Here is a 13,237-nt window from a genome sequence, read left to right as displayed (position 1 = left end):
TCTCAAAAATATGATCCAAACTGTCCAATCTTCCAATTTCATGGCTAAACTAGTTTACAGCTTTAATGCGCGAGCCGCAATATACGTGTCTTCCAATCATTGGTTTTGAAAATATTTTGTTTTCATTTTTCAAAACAATAAATACATACACAAAATTGGCAGAAGCCGGGCACACTTAGAAAAAAATTGTAATCAGCTGGTCCAATAATTTGTACAAATTTGAATAATTTTTCATTCAAAATTTTCAATTTTAAATTTGTTTTGACAGTTCATTGTCCCAGCAGCTGTGTCGACGCGTCTACCTATATTCTTCTACCATGGGTATTCTTCTTGCTTTTGGAATGAATTCCATAATTTTATACATTATTGGTTAGCAATATTAAACTGTTTTAGCATTTATTGTCTTTGTATATGTTTGTATTGTAAGTGGTAGTAAAATATATGTCTGATCCATGATCAATGTTCCTATATAAACGCCAGATACATATAAAACCTCTCCATGTCAAACTTTTTTTGGCCATACGTCGTGGCATCATCGTTGCTAATTAGAAAATCCAATGAAGTCGGTTGCATTTGCCGAGTTACTGTTCAATGGCAACTGTCAAAAACCGGAACCAACGAGCAACTGTCAACTGGCTGTGTGATTTCTTTTCGTTCTAAATTTTTTAAACGAAAGTTGTGTTTTTTCTTGTGCTGTACACGTTTCGTGTCAATAACAAAGGCTTAAAAGTATGTAAATAATGTGAAATCGATTAAAATGGCAAAATAAAAGCAACTGAAATAAAATCCAAGAGAAATTGTGTGAATTTAACGCAAGATGTTTGTGATAAAAGGAGATAAAAAACTTTGTGCGTCCTTTGAAGATTTCAGTTGCAAATTTTGTGGATAATTTTCTTGATGTGTTGGGAATTGTAATTTTTAATTGCGCATTTATTTTTTTTTCTTATTTTTAGAATGCGTTACGTGGCTGCATACATGTTGGCTGTTCTCGGCGGTTTGGAAAACCCCAAAAATGCTGATATCGAAAAGATCCTCAGCTCTGTTGGTATTGAAGCTGACAGTGAACGCTTGACCAAAGTTGTCAGCGAATTGAACGGCAAGTCTGTTGAAGAATTGATCGCCACCGGTCGCGAGAAGTTGTCTTCCATGCCCGTTGGTGGTGCTGTTGCCGCTGCTGCCGCTCCAGCTGCTGGTGCCGCTGATGCTGGTGGCAAGAAGGAAGAAGCCAAGAAAGAAGAAAAGAAGGAAGAATCCGAATCTGAAGATGACGATATGGGCTTCGCTCTTTTCGATTAAATTCGTTGTTCTAGCCAACCACAACTTCAGCCATAAGACAACAACAACTGCAACTATGGTCATTAGCGTGGAAAAACTTGTCGAGGTGAGTGTTGATCATAGTATGTGTTCACAAGTGGGGTAGTAAACAAAAATGTGGGGGTCCAAACTTGACTTTGAAAAATGTAAACAAAGTCAAGTTCAATAGTTCAGATTTGGGATCAACATCTTCAAATTGATTTAGTTCCTATGATGAACAAAACTTCACACCATCTTTCGACTGTACAATCGTTGATGTTATATAAGTTTCACTGATAGTTTTTTGTTTACATATATTTATTTTTAGATTTTCGAGCAAAACATTTTCTAATGAATCACTTTTTTGTGTTTTCTTTTTTTCAGCTTTTTTAACCAACAAATATTGTTCCTTTCCTCAGTCGATGTTACCAGCCTTCATTAAACAGCCGGTTTAAATACAAACAAATTAGACTTTCTTTTTATAATTTTCACAAAAAATTATAAAGGAATTTTCTGTTTTTAACCAAAACACTTGACTTTAAACCAGTACAAAAAAGATTGAGATTTTTATTTCTATGAAATAAAAATGTAGCAAGTTTTTACACGTTAAAGAAAAACAAAATAAGAATTTTTATGTTCATATCAGGAAGGGAATATCGTCCAGATGACTGGATGGGATGTGGTTTTTAAAGGGTAGAGTGTTGGGTTTCTGTTTTCAGGTGGTGGCTGAGAGGTGATTCTGGGAACATGATGTTTGACATTTATCTGGAGGGCAGCATATTTTTCAATTGCAAAGGTGAGTTTGGTTTTTATTTTTGGCAATTGCGGTTTATAATTGATCTCAAAATTATTAGAAGTTTTCAAAGTGAATTTGAATTGCATTTTAAACCGTGACCCTGCCGCCCATTAGCTTTTTAATGTGATGATCATTTTACCATTACCATCTTTCGACTGAAAATTGTTGATGTTAATTTTTTTTACTGACAAAAGCTAATAAAATATTTTAAATTTGCTATTATTTTATATTTGCTAATGAATGTTTTTTTATTGCAATTGCAGGACGCCCAAAAATTTGACCGAGAATCCCTCAAACAATTTGATTTATAAAAAAGGTGAGTTCCAAACTTCAAATTTTTTCCTGCAGTTGAATTACTTACCTTCATGATGATCACTTTATCCAATACCATCTTTCGACTGATCATTTTGATGTTCATTCTTAACTGATTACAAATAAAAATTTAATAAAATGAGATATTATTTTGCAACATCACTGATTTTCTTTTTATTTCTTCTTATTGCAGATTGATGTTTTTTCTAACCAAGTCTGTCCAGTTCAATTTGCCAGCTATATGGTTCTGATTGGATTTGCAATCATGTATGTGATATAAATCGAATCTAGGCGTTGAACTTAGACTATTTTAAAAATATTTTTAAATTTGAATTGGTTTTCAGAAGAAAAATATATCATCGCATTGAATCGATTTATATATCACATAAATGAATGCCTCGAATTGTTTGGGAACGTAAGCAGACCATGGTGGGCAGTCATTCTTATTAAATATTGATCCCTTACGACGTAATAATATTGGTCCTTTAAGTTTTAATCATTTATCTTGCAGCATTTTTAATTGATCAATAAAAAATTAAAACAATATTTTGAGTTTTTCGTCTGGGTGGGTAACCTGAGGACTGGGATGAACATTTTCGAGTTAGCATTCCAAAATGTGTGGTAGAACATCGTAAAGGACAGCCCTTCGATTTGATCCTCTCATGGAAGTACTATAGAATTATGAAGATCTCATGTGAAACACTTATAGAGATCCTTACAGAAACGTCTCTAGATTTTTAGAGCGAGTTGAGTTTAAGGGCTATGCTCGGATTATTTTGAAATGGATACATTATGGGTATTATTAAGATCTATATGCTACATAATAGCCTATATTTTTGCCTTGCCAAATATCTCTTATAGTTCCAAAGATATTTGGGATGCAAATCACGAAGAGATCGAATAACCGGGTATTTCCCCATAAAAAATTACTTTGCCGTAATCAGGTTGAAAAGATCTACACTTGGTAAAAATTTCAGGTCAGTCCGAGCATAGCCCCTAAACTCAACTTAAGCCCATAGGCAACTCTTGTCATAAGCCATTACAAAAATTCGGTAAATAATGTAGCTAAAATCATCAAAATTCCGAATATTGGCAGATACCGCTATATGAGGGCTATACCAAAACGTGGACCTGTACAGACAATTTTCTGTCATAGGCGGTAGTATCCATTACGAACTTCAATTACCAAATTTGAAACAATTCCGGTGAATAATGTCGCTAAAATCATCAAAATACAGAATATGGGGAGGTACCGTTATATGGGGGCTATACGAAGGCGCGGAGCTGTCATAGGCTTTAGCATCCATTAAGAACTTCAAATACCAAATTTGAAACATTTCCGGTGAATAATGTCGCTAAAATACCGAATATCGGGAGGTACCGTTATATGGGGGCTATACCAAAACGTGGACCTACATGGTCCATTTTCAATACCAAAAGTCCTGCAGACATAATATACAGGGTGAGGTGAAAAAACTGCAACCAACATCTGACTGCTGTCATTTCTAAGCCACTCGTCCGACAGCTGTTAAAATTATCCCAATGACAGCTCATTATATTGTTTACAAGCCTACAAAAGCATTTTGGTGAGAATTTTCCAGAAAAAAGTTATTCGTGATAGTGTGATTTCCTTATATTTCGCTAAATGTACTCCAGCATTTAAATGTGAATAAATCTTTTGTGTCTCGTGCCATCGCTCGTTACCGGCAAATATTGAAAAATGAGCTCGGGGTAAAGCCATTGAAATTCCAAAAAGTGCAAGAACTTACACCGCAACTGAAAGAAAATAGACTCAGAAGAGCTAAAGAGTTGCTTCGCTTGGCCGAAAGTGGTGAACAGCTGAATTTGGTTTTCTCCGATGAGAAAACATTGTTTGTCCAGCAGTTTGTCGGAAGCTAGAATGCAGTTACTGGAACAGAGCAATAGTTAAACACTGCTTGTTTCTATCAATTTTTTCTTTTTTTATCAGAAATTTATTTTAATTAAATTTATTTCTATAGCGGATGCAATAATTTGGCCTTAGATCTTCAGAGGTTTTCGCAGAGAATTATTAACTGTTTTGTTTTGTAACGAAAAGCCCAGGAAATTCTTATAAAATGTTATATACACCTTCACCCAGAAATGTCTACTAAATGTCTCCAGAAAATTCTCTATATCTAGATCGCAGGAGATGTGATAAACTCTCAGATCCGTTGATATTTACAGATAAGATGCTGGAATTTCCCACAAAAGGTTTCTAGATTCTCTCCCATGAGATAATCACATTGATAGGCATGCATAAAATCTACATATGATCTCATAAAAGTCCTGTAGATTTTCTTGAAAATTTCCATTTGATATGTGACAGGCTCCCAAAGAGTCACCAATTAAAAAATTCCACACATTAACACAATAATTTAAAGATTAGCTTTATTTAAAAGATTTCGTTTCATTTAAAATGTCATCATAGGAATATGAAATTAAGCATCAACATATAACAAAAGTAACATAAATAGGCACAGGACCATAGAAAATTTAAAGGAAATGTGTCATAGTAATACAAAATTAAATACACAAAGCCATGTAAAGAAACAGAAGAGAAACAAATGGTGAATACATAAAAAAAAACTTAAATATAATTAGGAAAAATATACATTAACAATAAGTTATAGAATGTTTCAATGTTTAATTTAGGACATTCAATTTTGTTTATAGGAAAATAGAAAAAAGAAAATAAAAAACAAAATATTTTCCAATTTCTTTGCCTTTTGCAGAATTGAATGCCGCCTAAATTAAACGTTACCATTTAGCATTACACAAGGTGTAAATTCTCTAAACAAAAATAAAGAATAACAATTATAACATTATAGTAAGCATAACTATTACTACCATAATATGTATATACGTATGTATTTATTTCATAAAATTCCAATTTCAAGCACCACCACCACCACCACCAACCATTCTGCATTTGGCGGAGTAGTGAGGGACATAAACTCCTAAAATTAAATAAAACCAGTATCCAGTTAGAATATATTTGCCGATGCTCTTAGACGCGTTTAATAGGGTATTTGGTTTTGATAATACTGGATCATATCGTAGGTTCGTGTTCGGAAGTTCTGATAAGAATTGCGTATAACTGCCAGCATGTGGGCAGCTGCCTCTTTATTATTTTTGGTTGAGACAAATCGTTGCTTCAGCAAATTAATTGTTTGACCTCTAAAGCAGGGTAAACCCGTGTCCAACATTAACGATACCAAAGAAACAATGGCGTCCTGATAAGGACGCACAGCCAAAAAGGCCTGTACACACAACTCACAGAACCATTTGAAAGCGGGTGCCTCCATTTTGCCACCCATTATCATAACCATTTCGTCGGTCAGCTTCATGTCGGGCTCAAAGCCAATGTTGCCACCGGGCGAAGATTCAAACATAAAACCGAAATCTGTTTCAAGACAAATGCAAAACTCAAATCAAATCCTACAATAGATTCGCACAGCGCGTCAACCTTACCAATGTGGATAATGTGACCATCCTTGTCGATCATGATATTGCCATTGTGACGATCCTTGATTTGCAGCAGATAGCCAATCAATGAGTAGGCCGCCATGGATTTGACAAAGTTCGCCCGAGCAGCCTGGAATTCCTTGGAACTTTCGTCGCCATACTGATGCAGGAAGTATTCATACAGGCCGGAATCTGTTTGGCGACCCAGTTGGTCACGTGACTTGGCGTTTGGCACACATTCGATAACACCACACTGAAAACAGAAACCCAATTAAATTTAGAGTTGCAATACTCCTTCTCACAGAAAACTTACTCCTGGTGCGGTGGCTACAACACGATATGGAAACAGGAAAAGATCCAAACCAACTTGCTGGAATATATTCTTGAAAATTGTAATAACCTGTAGTGCCAACATGTCCTGACGCACATCATCGCCCACCTTGAAAATGGCGGCTTGCCACGATTCCACGCCCAATGTCATTTTGGCATCCTCTTGGGAATTCTAAACGAAAAACAACAATTACTGGAAAATAATGCAAGGCCAAATTTCAATACCTACCGGATTATTAGACACCTCCATGGCTCTGGTTTCCAGCTCCGTTATGCCACAACGATACACCCGGAACCTGGCCAAATATGGAGCCTTGGCTGCACTTTGCATGGGTGTTCCACTGTTATAGTCAATGTCCAATACCATGGCTTCCGGATTCGAGGGCAAATAACATCCCGACTGGACTTTAATTCGACTCAAGGCAGCCAGACAGGCATTCTTACGTTCCATTCCCTTGGGGAAGTTACGAATTTCTCCCGACACTGCTGTGATTTTGCCAAAGAAATCAAATTCGCGCTCATAGAACCGCTTGGCCGATCCCGAAAATGAGGCAATTATATTGTGGCTCAAAGCTTCCAGAGCTTCATATAAATAGGGATCCCTGTGTTGCTGGTCTTCGTCCATGTACATATTGGTTTGCATATTCCAAATCAGCTGATGGGCAACGATCTGGGAACGCTTCGAGATGAATTTAATCAATTCGGTAACATAGCCCATGGTATCGTGTCGAAGGGCCTGTACCAACTGTGGAATGTAAGGTAGAACAGATTCGGCCGGATAAGAGTTGAGGGTCTTGACAGCATATTGGGCTGTCAGAGGATGTGAGGGATATTGGCGCGAGAAGTAGGCCAAGGCTTGTATGGGATTGACTGGCGACCATACCAGAATATACATCAAATCTGGACTCTCGTGCAGTAGATTCTTGGTTGTGGCCAAGTATTTGAGAGCCTCTGGAATGTCACACACAGCAATGGGATCCAAACACACTAGTCGGGTAACTTCTTCCTCGATAGATTCGGCATTTTTGATGCGCGAAGGTAGAAAAACGGCCAGTGCTGGATTGTAAGACCATGCCAAACGGGCAAAATCTCTCCAAACATTTACCTTGTAAGGACGATTACGCCATTCCGTAATTTGTTCTTCGCCCGGAATGGCCAAATCGGGCAGACTGTTCGGATTGTACCAGGTTATGAGGAACTCAATTTCGACCGCCATCAATTCCAATATCAAATTACGTTTCTTCATGTAGTCCTTGTCGTAGGAGTCCTTGGGGTAGGGTAAACGCTTGGAGCGATTTGAACGCTTCGATAGGGTGGATGTCGAATGCGGTATAGAGTTATACCAACCACCAGTGCCAGCAATGGACGAAGATCTTCCTGCCTCGCCGGTGCTGATGAGGGATGCGGTTTCGGGATTTTTGGTAACGCTTAGCATTTGATTGGGTGTGGTGGCGGGTATGTCATAGTCACCCACTTCCGATGTAACCAAATGCTTCTTCTCGCTGCGCATGGTTTGCCAGAACTTCAACAGTATCAATATGTCCTCCAACAGCTGTTCCTTATTTTGATTGGGACACGTGGGAGGGCCACAGAAATAGTCCAGGGCATTGCTGTAGATGCGTTCTCTTAAAATATTTCTGGCCAAGGATTTGGGTACGGTGTTGCCTTGCAGCAGCGACAGGCCACATTGTAGAAGTTTGAAACGGCAACCCACCGTGGAGACTTGGCGATTCTGTTTGCTATTCTTGTTAATGGGAAGACATCGGTGCAGCAGCAAACAAAACATTTCCACTTTATCGCGATTACAGTACTTGGCTGTGTCCACCATTTCCGAAAGCAGCTGCAGCCATATTAGATGAGGAGTGACTAGAATGGATTTGGAGACCAGTTTACAGCCCTCGTAGGCTGCCAAGGGACTGGTGATTTCCACCTCCTCAGCAAACAAGCCGATTTTCTTTTCAAAAGTTGTTTGCCAGGCAGAAACCATTTCCTGAATGAAGCACAGCTCCAAGTCTTGGCGGGCCGTCAACACCCATTGCCAGCATTCGACAGCAGTTTCCATTGCAGATTCAGTGAACAATTCAACTTGGGACGTGGCTGAAAAACAAACATTTTAATTTCGAGTCTTTGCGTAGCATTGCCTTAACTTACCCACAGCATGCAACAGCTTCCTATTTATGTCAGAGCATATGATTAGGTAAGCTGTTGCCCTCCACAGGGCTCCCCGGTGTCTGGCATCACTTTTCTCTCTGCATGCCTCCCAGACATCGTTGACCAAGCGATCGGCCAAACCAGCCTTTTCTTCATCGCTCAGAACCGACAGCAGACCCGATATTTCACCAGCGTATTTGCTGCGCAAACACAAAACCGAAACAAAGCGGGGAGTATCGGACTTTACACAGGCCGGACGTTTGCTGTTCGATGGCAATGCATTTGGATGGTAGCTATTAGTGCTGACGACAGAGTCGAAAGCCAAGGCCAAACCACTGTGGTGCGACAAGACCTGGGTCGGAATTTGATTCGGATATTCTTGTAAATGGGATTTTGTTGAACGTGGCGCCCACTTCATGGCCTCATTAACAATTCCCTGACAGCGATCAGCAAAATCTTTCAGACGACCTTCTCGTGCCGGCAATGAGTCCATTAGTTGCAGGGTATACGGTGTGGAGACCACCCTCAAAGTAGGCGTCTCCTCATTTGGATCCAGGGTTAAGGAGAAGGCTAGCAATTGTAGAATATCCAACATGCACCACAGCACACGACGATTCCATAGCAAGTGTGGGAATTTATCCACCAACTGGGACAGATATTGATCAGCCACCACCTGTATCTGCTTGTGTATGTGATTGAAATAGACCAACAGTAAAGTGGCCTGGGACTCCAAAACCTTTTCACGGATCTCGTCACGGGTAAACAGGACATTACGGAATTTTTCAAAAACTTGATCAGCAATGCTACAAAATAAACCAAGTGATTGTGAACAACAACAACGAGCAATTGTGCCACCATACTTACCACTTGACACATTGCCATATCCCTGACTTGTCTTTCTGCAGGGCCGGGTCGCAGAGATACGTTAGAATTGGCTCCAAACTTGGCTCCTCGGCGTTCTCAACACGCAACGTTTCCAGCCAATAAACACTCAACAAAAATGTGCACTGGGCAAAGGAGAGTTTGTTTATGGCCGCCGTCACCTCTGCTGTAGGATGCTCCAACAACAATACTATATCACTTCTCAATTCGTTCAGATTGCTCGTTTCGCTCTTAATTGCCGAGGTGTAGTTCAGCTCACGCATATCCGACTTGTGGGTGGTCTGTGATATCAACAGGGGAGACTTTGCGGCAATTTGTTGAACTCCCATATACCACTCGGGTGACCAGAGACGAGCATTTGTGAAACCCATGACCACACAATAGACCCAAAAATCTTTGAATAGTTTGTGTAAACGCAAACGGGGATTTTTTATGGGCGGCAGGCGCTTGAGTAGCACAGCGATTACCGGTATCAACATACCCAAATGGCCGGCACTCGAACGGGATTTTGCCACCCCAGGCGTATTGTCATAGGAACGCTCTCCCTCAAGGCCGATTTGCACAAAGAGTTCAAGCAATTTGCCCAGCAATTCTAATTTCTCGTCGTCCCCTTGAATATTGGCGGCAATGTTGCCCAGAGCATTGACCACAGCATCGGAAACGCTAAAGAATTGTTTGCGGTGTTCGGGATCCGAGGTGTAAGCCAAGGAGGCCGATTGTACGGCAACGCGTGAGAACATTTTCATGATCTCATCGAAAACATGCGGCTCACACTGCGAGATAATCATGCAGCCGAGCTGGTCGACAATCAAAGCATTCTGTTCGGAAGGCACTTTGCAGAAACGTTGGATAAAGAACTGCAAAATGTTTTGTGTGGTTTTGGAGGTGTCCTTCAAGGCCACAGCCACGTGACCCAGCATGACAATGATGTTCAGGCTAACCAAAGTGGATTCCCTGTCGAAGAAAATGTTGGTAAATGTTTAAGAGTTTTTCGATTCATTTTACACTTACGATTCATGTTTCTCTGCAGTAAACAAACGATTGGATACATTCGCCACCAGGGCTGGCACACAGAACTGATCTACGGGCTGGGCTGCCCTAAGGGCAATACTCAAATTTTCAATGGCTGCATCCCGTAAAGCCTCAAAAGCTGCTTGTCCTGTTCGTAAGGGGGCATATTTTTGTCCTTCTCCGAATATATCTACTGTAGAACGGGACTCACTGTTTTGAACGACAATTTTGAAGGGGGTCACGTCTTTTTCCTTTTTCTGCAGGGCCAACAATTGCTGTGAATGGGCATGAAGTTTAGCCAATATTTGACTTGGGTCAACAAGGAAGTCTCTCAAATACGATATCGATGTGTTGGCAATATTGGGGAACTTTTGAGCCAATTTGCCCAAACCTTCCAGGCAGACCATTAGCAACGGCATATGGTCCATGACGATCTTGTGGGACAGTACGGAGTTGAGTTTTTGTGAAAGGCGGCCACAAAGCTTATCGGCCTCTGTAATATACAAGGTAATGGTTTATTAATAAATTAGCTTTCTCTTGGATTCTGTAACTCCACAATGTGACTGGTTTCAAGAAGAAGGTAGAGAACAAAATGCACAGCACATCTGGATATTAAGAAGTATCATTCCGTGTTTCTTTGGTACATGTTATTATGACTGGCATCCGTTTTGATGACATTCGATTGAAATTGGAATTAGTGGCGAAACGAATGCAAACTCAATGGATTTACAAATGAAATGAAGCTTTTTTTTAAATGGTTTGAAAAACTCTTTGGGAAAGTTATGAATGAAGAAAACATTTGTACAAAACAAACAAATAAACATTTTGAGAAATAAGAAGAGGGGATCAGTAAACATAACAGGGAGAAAGAGAGTAAAACTATAAAAAATTGTCTTGTTGTTTTGAACGAAAAACTTAAACCTTTTTGCATTAAATAATGTAAAGCATACTGCAATGAAGGTACATTGTACTCCTCATCAACTGTAAATTGAAAGAAAAAAATTAAGAAATCATAAAATATTTCGAATTTGCTAGATACTTTCATGTTTTTTGTTTTTTGGACTAACTGGGATCGAAACGCTCTTGATAGGAGTACACTTTTTCAGCAGCCAACTTACCGGTTTCATCTCGTATTGCCCAGACAAGTAAATCGACACATGCCGCATTGGCCATGACATTCACCTTGTATTTATTGACAACGGGTATGCCGTTCTCCTCCCTCTTTTCCCTCTCCTGGTCCTGTTGCTTGTTCTGGAGCTCTGTCTGGCCATTTAAGAATAAACGTTTCACAAACTCCTGCACATCTTTGGTAAATGGTGCCGGCAAATCGATTTGATGTTGCAATATTTCCCTTAGCAATGTGACCAGAACTAAATTCAGAGTTTCCGAGAAACTCTTGTAACAATAACCCTTAATTTGGTGTAATGCAAAGATATCGCTTGCTTGCTCGTCCAAGTGCTCCAAAGTTTCTTTGGTGAGTAGTTTTTTGGCCACGGCAAATATGGTCTGCAAATGTTGTATGGGAAATGGTGGCATAGTTAGGGACTTTTGATGTTTAGTGGGTGTCTCTGTTACACGCATATTGGGGAATTGATTGAAGCTGGAGCCATATCGAGTAAAGAAATGGGTGCGTGGGTCATAGGGGACCGAGAAGTATGTATGTAATTGGGGTTTTTGTTTATTCATGTGGGTGGCCATGGACATGTGCCGCATTTTAATTTCATACGATTCTTGACTGAGGCTCCCCGACATGGAGCGTGGTATAATGGGACGAAAGTGGGCAAAATGCAAACGTTCATTGGAGCTGTGACTGCCGCCATCTCGGGGGTTGGGTTTTACCACAGGCATTTGTTCACGTGGATAGATGCGGCAAAGCAATGGTGGATCGTGTGAGGCATAACGGCCCATGGATCGCGCCAAACCGAAAAGCAAAGGCACCGTTGCTTTACACAGTATAATAGGGGGCGGGGCTGAGCTACTCTCTTTGCTGGACTTTATAATATTAGCCAGAGCACTCAATGTCTCCACTTGGTTTACAATAATCTCTTCCCTTAGCTCTGGACATTTTGAGGCAATGTCTGACAGCAAGGTGTTGAGACAGAAACTAAACTTTTCTGCCGATGGTATGCCTGTAAAGATGGTTTTGCATTACTCACAGTGTCTCGCAATATAGCAATGAGTCATACTCACGGTCAGTTTTACTCCATTTTCCATCATCAACCCAAACAGCCTTGGGCAAACATTTGGCCAGTCTCAAGAGATAGGGTACAATGCGATCTTCGTGTTGGCAACCACTCTCCAGGAAATACAAACCCAAGGCGATGACGGCATCTTGGGCACGGGAATCCAAACAGAAGACACCTGCTGCATTTTCTTGGGGGCAATAACGAAACAGGGACTGAACCTGAAACACGATATTTATCAGTCTGTGCTTGTTTTTCCAACCAGAAAACTAAAACTAGTTATGATAACTATGAGATATCAAGGTCAAATTCCAGCACACACAAAACGAAAAGTCAATATTTTGGTTGACTTGCTGGTCGGTCAATGACGATGATGAAACCAAGCTACAAACCTTTGGCCACGGCGTTGGTTTGATTTGGGCCAATATACGTGCTAAACTTTGCACTGTTTTTTGATAGGAGAACTTGTCTGCCATTGTAGCAGACATTTTTCCAAAATTTATTTGTATCCCAGCAGCAGATTTTTTTCTTTTTTCGTTCACACTGGTCAGTAGAGGTGGCAAACAATCGATGACAAAAACGATAATATTGATAAATTTCAAAGGGGGTTTCGATTTATAGTTTTTTTTTCTCGATATTTGTTCTGTTCCAGAGAGGGCAAATTTGCAATGCTAAAATTTTACAACGATAACCGAATTTTTCCCTTAATAGTAATATTAATATTCCGTTCCAAAACTTTAACGAATATACTAGATTTTCAAGTTCTTTTTTGATATTATTTGCTTTGTTCAGG

At 39.9% G+C, this 13,237-nt stretch overlaps 2 protein-coding genes and 1 non-coding gene across 4 annotated transcripts; 2 read left to right on the top strand and 1 right to left on the bottom strand.

The window, feature by feature from the left end:
* Positions 1–568: 568 nt before the first annotated feature.
* On the top strand, positions 569–1,921 carry LOC101894079 (large ribosomal subunit protein P2). Its single transcript, XM_005177323.4, has 3 exons — positions 569–729; positions 954–1,381; positions 1,678–1,921. The coding sequence occupies exon 2, from the start codon at positions 955–957 to the stop codon at positions 1,294–1,296; it is 342 nt and encodes a 113-aa protein (XP_005177380.1). The 5' UTR covers positions 569–729; position 954; the 3' UTR covers positions 1,297–1,381; positions 1,678–1,921.
* LOC131802366 (small nucleolar RNA Me28S-Am982) lies at positions 1,520–1,598 on the top strand. The gene has a single exon (XR_009342170.1). It is a non-coding gene; the product is annotated as a small nucleolar RNA Me28S-Am982 (small nucleolar RNA).
* A 2,863-nt stretch (positions 1,922–4,784) lies between the features above and the next one.
* Positions 4,785–13,021, bottom strand: LOC101893906 (phosphatidylinositol 4-kinase alpha). 2 transcript variants are annotated; one of them, XM_020040165.2, is made up of 11 exons: positions 12,837–13,021; positions 12,452–12,665; positions 11,380–12,390; positions 11,183–11,242; positions 10,262–10,754; positions 9,233–10,204; positions 8,369–9,171; positions 6,447–8,314; positions 6,201–6,389; positions 5,894–6,140; positions 4,785–5,825 (listed from the first exon to the last, which is right to left on the bottom strand). In XM_020040165.2, the coding sequence occupies exons 1-11, from the start codon at positions 12,930–12,932 to the stop codon at positions 5,440–5,442; spliced, it is 6,339 nt and encodes a 2,112-aa protein (XP_019895724.1). In that variant the 5' UTR covers positions 12,933–13,021; the 3' UTR covers positions 4,785–5,439. The 2 variants fall into 2 exon arrangements, with proteins under 2 accessions (XP_019895724.1, XP_019895725.1); XM_020040166.2 differs by lacking the exon at positions 11,183–11,242.
* Between the last annotated feature and the right edge of the window lie 216 nt (positions 13,022–13,237).

Source organism: Musca domestica, unplaced genomic scaffold (assembly GCF_030504385.1).
Source record: "Musca domestica strain aabys unplaced genomic scaffold, Musca_domestica.polishedcontigs.V.1.1 20, whole genome shotgun sequence".
Lineage (NCBI taxonomy): Eukaryota > Metazoa > Arthropoda > Insecta > Diptera > Muscidae > Musca > Musca domestica.
This window is presented reverse-complemented; position numbering and strand designations above follow the sequence as displayed.